At 29.4% G+C, this 15308-nt stretch overlaps 1 protein-coding gene across 5 annotated transcripts; it reads left to right on the top strand.

Moving 5' to 3' along the window:
- Window positions 1-581: 581 nt before the first annotated feature.
- On the top strand, window positions 582-15261 carry LOC143246953 (glutathione S-transferase 3, mitochondrial-like). 5 transcript variants are annotated; one of them, XM_076494245.1, is made up of 8 exons: window positions 582-719; window positions 1257-1319; window positions 4089-4166; window positions 6564-6818; window positions 9932-9996; window positions 11048-11105; window positions 12817-12889; window positions 13628-15261. In XM_076494245.1, the coding sequence occupies exons 4-8, from the start codon at window positions 6696-6698 to the stop codon at window positions 13726-13728; spliced, it is 420 nt and encodes a 139-aa protein (XP_076350360.1). In that variant the 5' UTR covers window positions 582-719; window positions 1257-1319; window positions 4089-4166; window positions 6564-6695; the 3' UTR covers window positions 13729-15261. The 5 variants fall into 5 exon arrangements, with proteins under 5 accessions (XP_076350360.1, XP_076350350.1, XP_076350355.1 ...); XM_076494235.1 differs by having other exon boundaries at window positions 582-734; XM_076494240.1 differs by lacking the exon at window positions 4089-4166.
- Window positions 15262-15308: the final 47 nt, after the last annotated feature.

Below are 15308 nucleotides of genomic sequence, written 5' to 3'. Positions count from 1 at the left end.
ATAAATAATACATTATAGACAATACTGTCAAACGTTGTAACAAGCCATTGGTAAATATTCTGTGTCTAGTTATGTATCGTATCTCGGCATCAACATCTAGATAAGTATCGTATTGATTACTATGATGAGATACGCACTCCTAGTAGTTACTGTATCCAGTGTCACTTTGCATCCTTTACAAAATGGATGTTGGTGAACAAATTAATCTCATAAAAAGAAATAAAATACGGGTTTATTTTCAAAGATGAGTAGATACTGGCTTTAAAATATGAAGATAAAACAAATATATTTTCATAGTCTTACCAGCAAGCTAGAGGAAGAAGAAAATTTACACTCGTAATGCATTGAGGCTTTTTTTTTCGGATTTACTGTAGATGAACGGAAGAGAAAAAGGTAGCTTTTAATTCAGAAATATGAAGCTCATTATAAAATGAGACCAAGATATATAAACTTAAATATATTCTAAGTAATGTAGAAAAATATTATTATTTTAATAGATTTATAATTGAATTTTACCATTTTTTTACTTGTTTCTTTATCATCTGCTTCAAATTTTCTGTTGTGCGCAGAGGGCGTACAGTATTGGGTTCCTTATCTCACAAAGATGAGTTGTTGGAAAGGGTCTGAAAGAAGACTAGTAAAATGATTCTAGGAGTGGAGACTGTTATATGAGGATAGGTTAACTTGTCTCTAAATTTTTTTATCTTGACAAAAGACTGGTTAGAGGCTATCCTGTTAAGTATTCAATATTATAAATGGAATAAGTAGAATATAATTGATAAATCAACCTTTTGTGTGATTAGTGGTAAGAGTGGCAGGACTACGAGAGATAACTTTCACCATATCAAATCTTAAATTATCAATTTTGTAGTTTTATATTGTAAACAAGATGATCGGTCTTTGGGATAGATTACTGTCAGAGTGGTAGATGTAAAAGGATTTGAAGAGTTAAAGAGAAGACGTGGTGAATGGTTATAAATATCAGGGTTGGACGTAAGCATTTGGATGGGCATTTGTTTAAATGAATGGGACAGCTCTTGTCCTTCAGATGTTAAGACATTTGAGTTGTAAACCTTGTAAATAATAGTAACATTGTGTAACTTACTACTAGGAAAGTCATCTGATCAGATCTTTTTAGGACAAAACTGTTTTTCTTATGTATTTTGTCTTACTTTTAATAAAGTTGCATGTATTTGAACACAGTAGTAACATTCTGTAAAAGTAATATTTTAAATATACATGTATTTTTGCTGTAGAATTAATGTGAATGAAAAACAACAACATATACGTATAAAGTTGTTATCAGCAAGTTGAGAAAGGTATGTAATGAGTTTTTGAATGGTTATTATATGTATCTGTTTGTGTTTTTATACTTCTGATGAACTAGGAGATAAACTTGTAAAGTTGTACTTAACCAAACCATCCATGTTAAGCATGATAGTTTAATGTTAATGGTTAAATTAGTTGAAATACCATTTTCCTGAGCTGCCAAATGGTGAAAGTGTCATCAATATAGCATTTGAAAAGTACAGATTGATGGTTATTTGAGGGATTTGGATTTCAAGTTTCAGAATAACACTGTTCATAAGTAAAAATAACACCATTGATTGTAGTTCACATTATAAGACGTGTTTTATAGTGTATAAAAGGTTACTGTTTGAGCTTTTTGAATTTATGTTAGAAAATGTCTTTTAATGTAAACTCATGTTAAATAAAGTAAGATTTAAATTAATGGTTATTTGATGGATTTCTTTTAAAAAGTGGTTACATTTGTAATCTGTTCTAAATTGTTTTGTGACTACTGTGATGATCCTTACCAAAAATAAAACCTTTTTGTAGTGTAAATTGGAATTTGATAGTTCTTACTGTGGGTCCTAAGAGAATGTCTTTGGTAAACCATAAAATTACAAAATAACTAACTCCTAAAGGCTTGAGAGATTTCATTGTTCTGATGACAGCTCATTGTTTGTTGTGGTGTCCATTGTAGCTTTTGTGTACTTCATATTATTAATGTAGCTTTAACTGTTATGGTGTAGTCATTTACCAGTTTTGTCTATTTTACCATTAATGCAATTGTTATGGTAGTGTTCTTTTTGTTATGGTGGTCTTAGTCAAATTTATTGTTTTATCTTATTAATGATGCCTTGTGATTAGTTGTGGTTTTGTCTGTTTTGCTGAGATATTTGACCAGCTTCTTGTGTTTCTTGTTATTAATGAAGGACTGTAGTTCATTTCTATATGTGTATATCTGGAAACCTTGTTCAGTTTCATCTATTTCTCTCTATAAATAAGATGCTAAAGGGTGTCACTTTTAGTTTTATCTGTTGTGATGAGAAACTTGGCCAGTTTCCTCCCCCAATTGTGACAGGATCATTGGCCAGTTGTTTTCCTGTTAATAATGGTATTTGACAATTTGTTATGGGATAACAAAATATAGTGCTGTTCATCAGAAAAGTCAAAAGCTCATGTGAAATGCAGGTTCAGGATGTTAAGCCAAGATCAATACAAATAGTAGAAGATAAAAAACAAACACAAGTGTAGTTTTAAACAAACATCTGAAGAAAAAAGGGCTATTTCTTTTATATTGCTGTTTGTACTGATGGAGTTGAAAGATGGCAACAAGAAACCAAGAATCAAGAGACAGAACTGTTGAAATACTTGATTTAATTACTCAAGTGAAGCAAAGAAAGTCTGGTATGTGTATACCACAAGTCTATAGGTTACTTACCTCAAGCAGTAGTTCACATGCAATCTTAAGCTCAGTCAGTGGTAGAGTGGTAGAGGCATCTGTATTGCCTTCCAAGAGGTCCATGCAGAAATGTATGCATGCTAGATTGATACATAACAGCCTTTGCTTACATAAAAGGATCAGTATATGCTTTTGACCTTGAGACATCCAGTAAACAATGATGCTTTGACTGCATGAAAGTTAGAATATTACTTGTATGTATCTGAATAAAGAATATTCTATATGAATTATGAAAAGTTGAAATTAATGAATACTTCAGTCATAACAAGAATGACCACGTCCCGAACTTTGGAATTAACCTTTAATGACCAGTTTGTTTTCTTCATGTTATGCGCGTGCCTTCCTGAAACTTACACAAAGTCAAGAAGAGAATAAAACTCCATCAGCCAGCAAATATACATTAAGACAAAATAGAGCTTAACATGTTAATAAACAATTAAAAGTATAATAAACTTGAAAATCAAAATCCAGTAAATTAAACTCATTATACAAATACAAAATTAAAGCTTAAATAATCAAATTATAATTACAGGATCAAGTTAAAATAAAACAAAATAATCTTAACTATTAAATGGACCATTAGCACCAGCCAGTTACATTAAAAAACAACAAGTTAAAAACAGTAAAAATAATTGCAAGCTAAACAGTGTTAAATAAAATAGATCAGGAAACGTGAAGAATTAAACAGAAATTAATCACGTAAGTAATGGAATTCCCAACAAAGTTAATACTGTACAATATTTACATCATCTGGAGGTTGATCCAGCTACTGGAGCATTACAGATACCTTTTTACCATGATGTTGAAAAATTAAGTTTTGGTGATTAATTAGAAACAAAATATGAAACCCTATAACCTAAGTGCATTTAAAAGGTGGAGCTTACTTCATCAGGAGTAAACTCACTCATGATTGTGATCTCTTCCCTGAGTAAAGTTCTTATTGGGATGACTTGGAGGCATAATATTGTGCAATCTTATGTCAAGACAATTGTACAAATTTGTATATTGCCTTCTGAAAAATCCATAGTGGAACCTGTACACACTAGAAACCTAAGAACAAAAAGATCGCAATATGTGATTTACGTATGTACAAGAAGAAGCCTATATTTGTGACCTTAATATTTGTTGTCAGTTATATTGTCATGATTCTGTGTTGGAACTGCATGTAAATTAAAAAAAAAATTCAACTTGTATATATTTAAATAATTATGTATTCCACAATAGTTATAGAAAGGTAAAAATCTCTGTTTTAATCATTACAGTAGTCTTATCAGTTGAGAAGTAGGGTGTGTTTCCCTTCTCTTTAATGACATAATTAAACCCTGTACTTCTCATTTAGTAGGCATGTGCTGCAGCAACTGATGTAAGGGAATCCATTAGATGTTCTTTATACCACATGTGGTTACTAGTATAATATGTAAGTAACATATCATTGTGTAATTAATCTGCATCAGCCTATACAAAGCTGTAAAAATATGAAAATTCAACATGATAATATATACCAATATGCAGAATTATTAACAGCTAACTTTAAGTTATACTTAACCAAAGGCTTGATTCCAGTATGTTAATTTAATATGCTAAAGGACATGTTAGGTTCATAGCATATTTAGTTTACTGATACAAACCACCTCTCATAATTGAAATGAATACCAAAGATGTATTTACATTGTAACAATTCAAACAATAGTTTCCTGCTGAAACTATTGGTCCTGATAACTTATTTGGAAGAGCAACAGTCTTAGAGTGCTAGGAGTCTTGAGGTCATGTCCTGGGAATGACAGACAGTTATGTACTTTAAAATTATTACATTACCTTCATTCAGGATATGTTTGTACTGTCAGCTTGTATCACAGAGCAATATACAAGTATATCATTTCATATATCATTCAACTGTCTTTATAAATAACTTTATCTGGTGTAACTCAAATTCTGTAACTAGTCATTGTTTGAAATTGTTTCTTGTGGGTTGGTTTAGACATATTAAGGATACAGGTTTGATTTATCATGTATTTTAATCCATGATGATATTCTTGTGAAATATTGTGTGTGTGTTTACTCAAATAAAGTGATTTTTACTTCTTTGTATGATTGATTGTGTAATTCCAGGATAATCAGAAAATATTAATGATTGATGGTTTTTTCAAAGTAATATCATAGGTTATTGAATAAGCACTCCATGCCTATCAAGATATGCTACATGTATGTGATCACAAGATGTTCTTCATAATGGAATGTGACAGAAAAATGGTTGGATTAAATTAGTTTATAAAAATTTCAACATCTTTGATTTATTAACATTTAAGGATGGTGGTTCCCTGCTTTACAGCTATTAAAATATAATGCAGTGTTATTGACTGAGGAAGTACTTTAAAAAAAAATCTAATGTATTTCAACAACAATGAAAAAAAAATTTTTACAGTGGTAGATTACTTTGATCATATGATTTATGTAAATCAATGTTTTCAACTCATACCACTTGTGTATAGGGAGCTTTATTCCTGGATGGTGGTTTTTTGCATATGGAAATTTATTCTTGGGTGATGGGTGTGTATAGGGAGCTTTATTCCCAGGTGATGGTTTGTGTTTATGGAGCTTTATTCTTGGATGGTGATTTATGTACATGGAGCTTTATTATTAATGAGGATTCTGTATATGTAGCTTTATTCCTGGATGGTGGTTTATGTATATGGAGCTTTATTCTTGGATGTGGATTGTGTATATGGAACTTTGTTCTTGGGAGATGGTTTGTGTGTATGGAGCTTTGCAACATAAAAAAAAGGAATGGTACTACAGAAATGGGAAGGGCATAATCAGCATCCATTAATTTAATTTGTAGACCAAAGCATTTTGCAAACACACACTGTTATTGAGACTCGAAATAGTAACTTTCATAAATAAAACTACTACAATTTAATTAGGTCTCACAGACCTACAAAAGTTACATAAGCTCCAGGTTACCCGAGGGTAAATATGTATCACATTTTTCTAACTTGAAATAAATCAATATTTAGAATTGCACAGTGAATTGTATTTCTAAAAGAAAGTGATTTCATTTATTGTTTTTTAGTTATGTAGTACATTCTATCCCTTTGAATGGAATAGACAATATATCTGCTTGATGCATGGTAAGAGGTTTATGAAAGCTGTTTTTTTCTGTAAGGTACCAGTGGCAATAAGTGTGTCTGTATTGAAAGTTTCTGTAAACAATGTGTGAAAAAGAAATCCCTCAAATGACTGATGTAATTTTGAAATCAAATGCAATTGTAGAATTAATGTTTTACAAGTTATGTATATAAATAATGTTTCTGTTTTTGTACTAAGTATACCAGTCAGTAATGACTGAAAGTACATAGGCTGTATGTATATCTTATCTAATAAAAGAGAAAAGTGCAAAATCCAATCAGAACCCCTAGTGAGTATCCCCACTGACTGAGCTATATTTAGCTTGTATTGGAGCAATGAAATCTGTGCATTTTGAAATAGAAATAATTTCTTTACACTTCTCTCAAATTATAGTAAGATTATCAGTCTGAAAGTTGTAGTAGCTAACTAACTTCAATATTTTTTAACTTTTTATTCCAGATATACAGTGTATGTTTGTAAAGAACTGGAATTTTTGCAAGTCATTTTAGAGTACAGGTTTATTAGGTCTTGACATTTCATTTTAGATAAATTTTCCCTTTACAAGGGAATCTTATCTAACTGTTTAAAGTTCACTGTAATATGTAGCAGTTATTGGGTGGGATATTGAGATTGTTATATGAAGTGTAATATGTTTAATACAGTTGGTTTACCTCCTTTATGCATGTAGAGGGCGTTATCTACATTGGCTAGAAAATAAGTCAATATGTGCTTTGAACATGTGATCTGCAAGGTCATCCTGCATATCTTCTAAAGATTGAGTTCAGTATTTGTGTTCATCTCCTCAAGACTGTTCTCTACAATGTTGACCTTAAACATTCCTTCAGAATATGGCTATGTTATCCTTGTGTCAGTGCTATCATGTTTTGTTAACACATGGCTGGCAATGAGAGTTGGCAGTGCTAGAAAAAAATATGGAATCAAGGTAATATTGTTTGTTTCTAATATTAGTATAAAAACCTTTTCTGTATGCAAAACATGGACTTTCATTCCTTTGAAACTGATTCACAAGCTGGTATCAGTCTGTATACTGCATGAAGCTTATATTTAAGCTCAGAGAAGATGAATTAAATTTTATGTATGATAGATCAATGCAAATATTCTGGATTGTGTGTGTTAAGAAATGTATGAAAGAAAACACTTAAAGTGATATTTAAAATCTAGATTATATATTAGTGCTAATGTAAAAATATTACATAGAAAAAGTGTTACATTCTGATTTACAACTGTTGATTCTGGATATTTGATAAGCCTAATGTAAACATCAAAAGACAGGTAATTGGTAATAAATTACTGAAACATAAATATGCATAGAACATAGATAAAGTACTGGCAGAAAACAATCTTCAGTCTTTACACACTTGATGTAACATTATCAAAACTTTACAAAGTGACACAGTAATACAGATTAAAAAAAATAGATGGTTGATTGTGTCAGTATTTACAGTAAAAGGGTAAACTTGACAAGTAAATGGTTTTCTGGTACTTATTAACATATATATATACACATACATTCAAACTGATACGACACATCACATTGTCAGGTAAACTCTTGAAAGACCAGTCATTTTTCTTAAATTTTGGTATGAGTTTCCAAAGCTTTTTCTTTGGTAATAAAACCAAATGTAACTCCTAAACACAACACTTCTAACAGATCCTTCAGAGTATTAAAAATCACTACTACTTCAGTGAAACAGTTTTAACAATATGTCTTTGTATCATTAAAAACAACCCTTGGTTTTAAAATGCTTCTAACAATATTTCCTTCATTATTATAAACCCTACCTCTTAAACAAAACATTTGTATTAATATCTTGCTCAATATTAAAAATAACTGTTTGGTCATTGAACACTTCCTCTTCAATACTGAAAATAACCATAGTTCTTAAACATGACACATGTAACACATCCTTTTTAGAAAACAAAAACAACTGTAGTCATAAACATCAATTCTAATAATTTTCTTTTCATATATGAAAAGTGACACTAATTATAAAATAGCATGTTCTTTTGTTAGTTCTTTACTGCTAAGTGAGGAAGTATATGAACTTCAGATTCTTTTCCAGTTTCATGGGAATAAGACTGATTTTCTTGTAAATTTTCTAAAATTAACTTTATAAAATGATTATAAATGGCATTAATGAAAGTAATATACTTAAAGAAATAGATTGTCAGCTTCAGGCAACATAAACTGTAGAATATCTACATATTGCTGTACACATTTTAAAGCACCACAGCTTTTTACTGAGAAAATATAGAACATAATAGAATACATGCTTCTCTACATACCTTTTAAGATATGTTTCTACCATGGTGGAGTTACAGAGACATATTTACCAAATGGAAAGTAGGCATTGTGTAATTTCATTTATTGTTTTCATGTTACTTTCCTGGAGGTCTAAAGATGTAAATGAATATAGGGCATAATGTGTAGTTGGTGTGTCCCAAGGTAAAAAAAATCTAGTTAGCATAAGGTGAGAAGACTTCCATGCTCAAGGTAACAGTTCAGTGGTTCATCAGGACATTTTATAGTGGATGATGAATGCAAAGTGCAAACTGAGATGATACACTGTTTGTTGAAGAAATATGCCAATAGTTAGTTGCTTTCAACTGTAAAAAGAAAAAATATTCTCTAACATGTCTAAGAATATTAGACCTCAGTTACTGAGGTAATAGTATTTTCATTTTTACTGAATCACCCACTGCTCATCTTGGGGCAACACAGATTTTATGCTCTTGTAATGCTTTTGTTTTTATATATTTAATTGCATTGTTTAATGAAGCTTGATACTTGTAATTGTTAAGAAAACAACAGACCCACAGAATTGTTTGTACTTTTTAATAAGCAATCATCATTTTTGCATTGTCTGCTGAGAAAGTACTGAATCTTGATTGTGAATCTGTAGACCAACATATACTCCACCACATGACTCTGACTTTTCTGATACAGTGGAATGCTAACATTTTCATTTGTGAAATTGAATTATGCTCTTAACAAGAACTATGGAGGTTAACTAAAGTTAGACTTTCAGACACTTTCAAAATTATTTTGAAAGGGACATATTGGATAACTAATCTAAACAGCTCAAATAATCTGGTTGAAAAGGAATTTATACCTCTTAACCAAAATGTGTGAAAATGGAAATTACTGATTAAATTTAAAATAACATAGTTCACATTAAGAATTGAGCATGCAGAAGATTAAGTGAAAATAAGAGAGATGTTAATGGTAAGATAGAATACAGATGTAGATGTAAATATTAATTTTAAATTTTTTTTTGCTGCTTATATAAAGTGAAAAATAGGGTTTTAATGGCCTTAACAAACACTTAATGATAATCTTAACATGAAGAATCAGTTTCCAAATGAAGCACTAAATATAACATTTTAAATAGTTTTGTAATCTGAAGAAATAAGCTCTAATGCTATATATGTCTTACTTTAGTCAAGTAATCATATTATTGGTACTGTAACTTAGTTTTATTACAATATACTCTAAATTTGTTTTGTGGGAGCAAGTTTTGATGGTCAATATAATGTTAATGCATAATATATTTTGATAAGGTTTATAAATATATTTTTCGAAATAATTTTTCTTTTCTACTGGTATTTTATTCATTCATTTCATGCTGACTTTCATTTTTGTCAGTAAAAGTTCACTTAGAACAGTGTTGTTAGTCTAGAACTTAGCTTGTTGATCTAGTTCTTGAAGAAGTGATACTCCAGTCTTAAGAAATTATAAGCATATGGTTTATGAATCAGCAAGATGCAACTTCATTTTCATATTAGCACATTTCGTTTTTTGTTAAAAGTAGATTAATTTGAATGGTGTAAAAATCATTTTGAGGCTGTTTATTCTATTTTATCAATTTGTTCTTTGCAAATCATGGATATATATGTATAGGGTATTAAAATTTTTTTCAAATTGTTACATTTCAGTTTCTTATTAAATATTGTAATTCTACATTCACTGCATATAATTTTAAAGTAAAGTTTACATGTTTCATATAATATTTGTGTTCCTTTTTTTTTACTTAGTATCCTGTTATGTACAGTGAATCCAACAATGTCTTTAACTGTATTCAGAGAGCTCATCAAAACTTGTAAGTTATCATTTAATTATAGAGTATTCTCTAGAGAACAGAATATGCAGTATCACATCTTATAAGTTTAGCTCTAATTTAAAGTGTCAGAACACATTCAGTTGTATATATTGAATATTGTGAAAGTATAATTTTACTTGCTATCTTCATGTAAACATTGTTTTATTGTAAAATTAATTTCAATTCAACTTTTAGTTATTCTTTCTCCGTTTCACTGATTAACTTGATCAAAGTAACATTGGTCAGTTTAATCTTGGATCTTTCAAATTATACACACTATAACTCTTAAGTTAACTACATGTATTTTTTATGAAATATGACAAGCTTTTAGTTAAAATCATGGGTGAAGTTCTGCTGCTACTCTCCAGTACTGAGTACTGGAACTTGTTTTTGTAAGGTGGTAATAATACTGTTACTCGTTTGAGCTGCTTTGTCATTATATTTGTTTACAAATAGAATATTTTTTCCTTTAACAAAAACGAGTACACTTCACTCTTTTTTTTTGAGAATATCACCCCTGATAAAAATTTTCTTGTACATACTAAAGTAATTCAAGTTTTTAATAAGGTATTTCTATTAAAAATGTGTCAATACATTTCATTATTGCCAAGTCAGTTTGAGTGGAACATGATTTACATGTGAATAACATGACATATTTTGAATCATAAACTCTTCATTCCAGTTTTATTGACATATAATAAAGTTGTTTCATTAAATTTTTAATGTAACACTGAAATATTATGACATGCACATTTTAACCAGTTCATAAGGACAGAGTTAAACTGTGCTGTTGGATCCTGATCCACAATTTTTTATTATATAGTGACAATGTGTAGATGTGCAAACAACTTACTTTGGTTTGTAATCAGATTTTGAAAATGTACAAATGAATTGTAATCTTTAACAAAAATATATGAATTTATGAAATACAATTCCAATGCTCAAAATTATTTAAAGAAACAGGTGCTTTATTTTTTATATATTTTTTTTTTGTTAAATATACTTTATATTTAACTCCAGACCTACAGCTTTATTTATTTTCATCATGTAGTTTAGAAAATTTCACACAGTTTCAAGTTATGCTGCTCCTAGGTGGGATTCATTATCCTGTAAGTTTATATGTTTCATTCTTTCTCCACATATTGTATTATATTGTGTAAGCATGTTTATGATTGGCTAATTAAACCTTTTTATAACTTTTTTTTTTTTTTTACTAAATACAGGTGTATAATTTGTTTCAAGATTTTTGAAGAGAACTTTGTTTGAACACTATTTGTCTAAGCTGCTTTGAATAAACATATTTTTACCAAATTTGTGTTTTTATATTATATCCAATAAATTAAATTTTGGCTACTCTTACAAAGAAATTATCTGAATTGACAGAAAGAGTTTGTTTTTATTTTTCATCTTGCTGCTGATTGAGAGTTCTTATTAAATTGATGTGATAACCAGTAATTTCAACACTATACAGTGAGAAACTTGGAATACCAAAAAACAATATCATAAGCCATTTGTCATCATACCACTTATTATTAATAGTCTAAAACTAAAATTATATTAATTGAGCAATAGCTAACTACTTTTATACCTTACAAAATAAGAAGAGAAAAGTAACCCACAAGTTTACTTGTTTTTAAGATTTGTTTATGTAGTTGTTTAAATAAGTTAAAACAAACAATGTAGAATGTTATAATGAAAGATACAGTGATAAAGGTGTGGTTTGAGGACTTGTTTTCTTTCATATGTAGTTAAATTAGGAAATGTAACATGTTTTTTGTGTATGTGTTACATTTTTGTAAAGATTTTCTATAAATAGCATTAGATGTAGCTTGTTTATTACGAAAAACCTGCTTGACTCTCGGTAGATGCAAAAATTGAAAACTGTTAAAACACTGTATTATGCATAATATTTATGTATTTTTAACAAATAATAACTCTTATATAGACTAGTAGGAGTGCCACTTAATGACCAAATATATTTAGAAGACTTAATGTTTATCCATTTTTTTTATACATTTTTGCATTATTAGCTAAAGCAAAAAGTGCTGAAAAAATTCTTTACCCCATCAGTGAAGGACGCTATTGTCAACATCGTTACACAGTTGGCAACATTACTGCCATATGTTCTATTTAAATGTTATCTCAAGAGACTGACAAAAAACCATAGCAACTAGTAACAAAAGAACTTAATGGTTTTTTTTATCAGGTGTTGTGTGAAAAATGAATGAATGACAAATTTTGAATAATACTGTATTAAAATAAGAAAGTAGAAAATACCTTATATGCTTATGTTATACATATTGTGATATATACACATTTTTGTTACAATACCCTGAAAACAGCTCTTTTATATATAAAATACAATACATAAATATTCATTAGAGTCATTCAATAGAACCTTTTAATAAAAGTTTTGTATATGTAAGTAATTGTCTTTCTTGTAGTTAGTATTGATTTTAGACCATCATTAATGTGCATAAACAGCTCTAAACATATTTTCTTTTCAAAGAATTTTCTCCTAAAAGGTAGTTGTACATTTTATAATAGCTGTATATGTGCCTACTACATAAGCTACATTATTAGTGATTTGTTTCATAATCATTGCCGAGGTAAGCTTGCAACAGGTTCATGGTTGTATGATGTTCATAATTAACAAAGATTTGAGAAAAATTGAAAAAAAGCATTTTTCCAACAGTAGAAACACAAAATGACATACTTGTTATGAAAGTTGAATGACATACACTTACTGCGAGAATGGTTTTGGGATTAAGGTGTAACATGATTGTTATATTCAAGAGGTTTCACTATTTATTTAAATAGCAACTTGGAGCAGCTGCTGGATTGGTTTGGCTACTTGGAAGAATAGTTTATGCTCTTGGATACTCTACAGGAGGTAAATTTATATAAATATGCATAGAAAGTTGATAGAGTTAGTGGTAAAGTTGTAATAAGCACTGGAGCCAAGTTACAGTAAAAAAAACATTTCTAGGAATTTGAAAGTGGGTGTATTTTCTTACCGTACACAATCATGGGATTGTATTTTGCACTCATATGATCTTCTATTGATTCTCTGTAGGTAGTAGTACACAAAACTTACTTCAGTGTAATTAGTTAAGATTTAAAAGGTATTTTCAACTGTGTTTGAAAATGATATTCAGTTTATGGTTTCATATATTTATTTTATAAAAAATATTTTTTAGAAAATTTAGAAGAACAGGTTTTGTGTATGCATTCAACTGAATTGACATAAGTTTAGGGTTTTATTTTGCACTATACATCTATTACCAAGTTGATTCGATAATTTTTAATATTAACAGTTTTAATCTTTAATTCCTAACCCAAAAAATATGTATAATCCTTTAATGGAAAGGCTTTTTTTTTTCCTGTTTTTATTTTAAAATTCCAGAAAACAACTAAAATATGGTAGAAAAAATATACTACATACAAACAACATTTCACCACAAGTGTGATGTCATCACAAGAACTTATTTTATTTGATATATTTTTTCTGTCATATTTTAGTTGTTCACTAATTTTTTAAAATTCTGTAATGTGTTGGACACCTCCAGCATTTGTATTTCCTATTTCTATGTTATCATTTCATTTCATACCAAGTTATTTTAAACAATAGATCCACAGAAAAGGCTGAAAGGAGGATTTCAATATATTGGACTCTTATTTCTACTCTTCAGCACTTTACGTTTTGGTGTGGGCCTTCTTGGCTGGGTTTAGCAAGTGGTGATTTAGACAGTAGACAGCTAAACTGCCTGTTTTAAGCAATAAGATCAAATGTTACAATTAATCATGGTGTTATTTGATGCTTAATTACAAATAAACAGATCTGCACTATTTTCAGCAACAAATTTCATTCTTAAGGAAAATTTCCATCATTTGATTACATTTGTTTTTGCTTATTTTACTGTCTAAAAAACACCTTCAGAGCAGTTATTAAAAATGTTTGTTTCCTACATGTGATTAATAATGTTTTTTTTTCTAAAAATTTTAGTGTGTATGTGATTGTTTGAATTGAGGTGCTTTGTAATATTTGTTATACAAGTCTTGTACACTGATAACTAAAACTTTTTAAAACTAAAGAGTGCAGTAATATTGGGAAATACAGTAAAATATCATATAAATAATTGAGATGATGCATGTGTCAAGAGTTTACTATTGTGTTTTTATTTTAGTTTGTTAGAAATGTATTATTACTGTTTATAGTAATTACAGTTACTGTGAAACAGTTTGAGATAGTTAAATTATGAACAATTGTGAAGTAAATGCATATATGCCATATTAGGAATTAATAAGATTGAAAGTTCATACTTAAAAAACTGAGACTTTTATCTATCACTGCAGTCTGAGTTGAAACTATTTTGTTGAAGTTATTCCAAACTACACTCTTAGCTGTAACCAATGTGTTGACCTTATTTCAGACTGAATTCCTGGCTGAGATTATTGTGTTGAAATTCTGGGAAAAATGGCATTTGCTGTAGAATAGATACAGTGCTGGGTTTTCTTATTTTGAAATAAGGCAATTCATATCCCTCCAAGTAAAAGGAGGCATTTGATATGATTCCACCAAATTGTACAAGTAATTAAAAATACTAAATAATATACCTTGCAAATGTTTGATTAGTAGATCAATATAACATCAATATGTCTTTGGTCAAATATCTATGACCCAAAACATAATTGTAGGAAAGCACATTATACTAACACAATGGTAAATTAACAAACAATGATTTGTAAGCACAGTGATACTTATTATAGGAAACATGCTGTGTTTAATAGAACTTTAGTCTCTCTTCTTTATCCAAGCCAAGGTATTGTGGAAACAGGTATGTTCTCTACAATAAATATTAGTTTGCTTACAAATCATTGTTAATTTACTATAAAATACTACTCGAGTTTTGTAAATGTTGTCATTACTCATGCAACTAGATATCATAAAGCTTCCTCAGGCTAGATGGTGGTCTGTAGGAATAAGTAATAAGCACTGTCTGAAAGATGGTTTCTGCTTGTATCCAGTTCCCTTGTGCAACAGTGGTAAGTTTAAAGACTTCACATGCTAAAACCTATAATTCGATTCCTTGAGGTATACATAGCAGATAGTCTAATATGGCTTTATTCTAAAGAAAATAAGCTTGTACCCATAAATGATTACATAAATGTAAGCAGAGCTTTTAAAGAGAGTTTATGATTGTTATATAAGTAATATGTAGTATTGATTATGATTACATTAAATACCAAGACCTTTTCCCTGTTTTTCATGAGAATGTGTAAAGTCCAGTCTTCCAGGAGGATACTTATTC

The sequence above is a fragment of the Tachypleus tridentatus genome, chromosome 1 (assembly GCF_004210375.1).
Source record: "Tachypleus tridentatus isolate NWPU-2018 chromosome 1, ASM421037v1, whole genome shotgun sequence".
NCBI classification, from domain to species: Eukaryota; Metazoa; Arthropoda; class Merostomata; order Xiphosura; family Limulidae; genus Tachypleus; species Tachypleus tridentatus.
The sequence above is the reverse complement of the archived record's forward strand: the minus strand, read 5'-3'. Positions and strand labels throughout refer to the sequence as shown.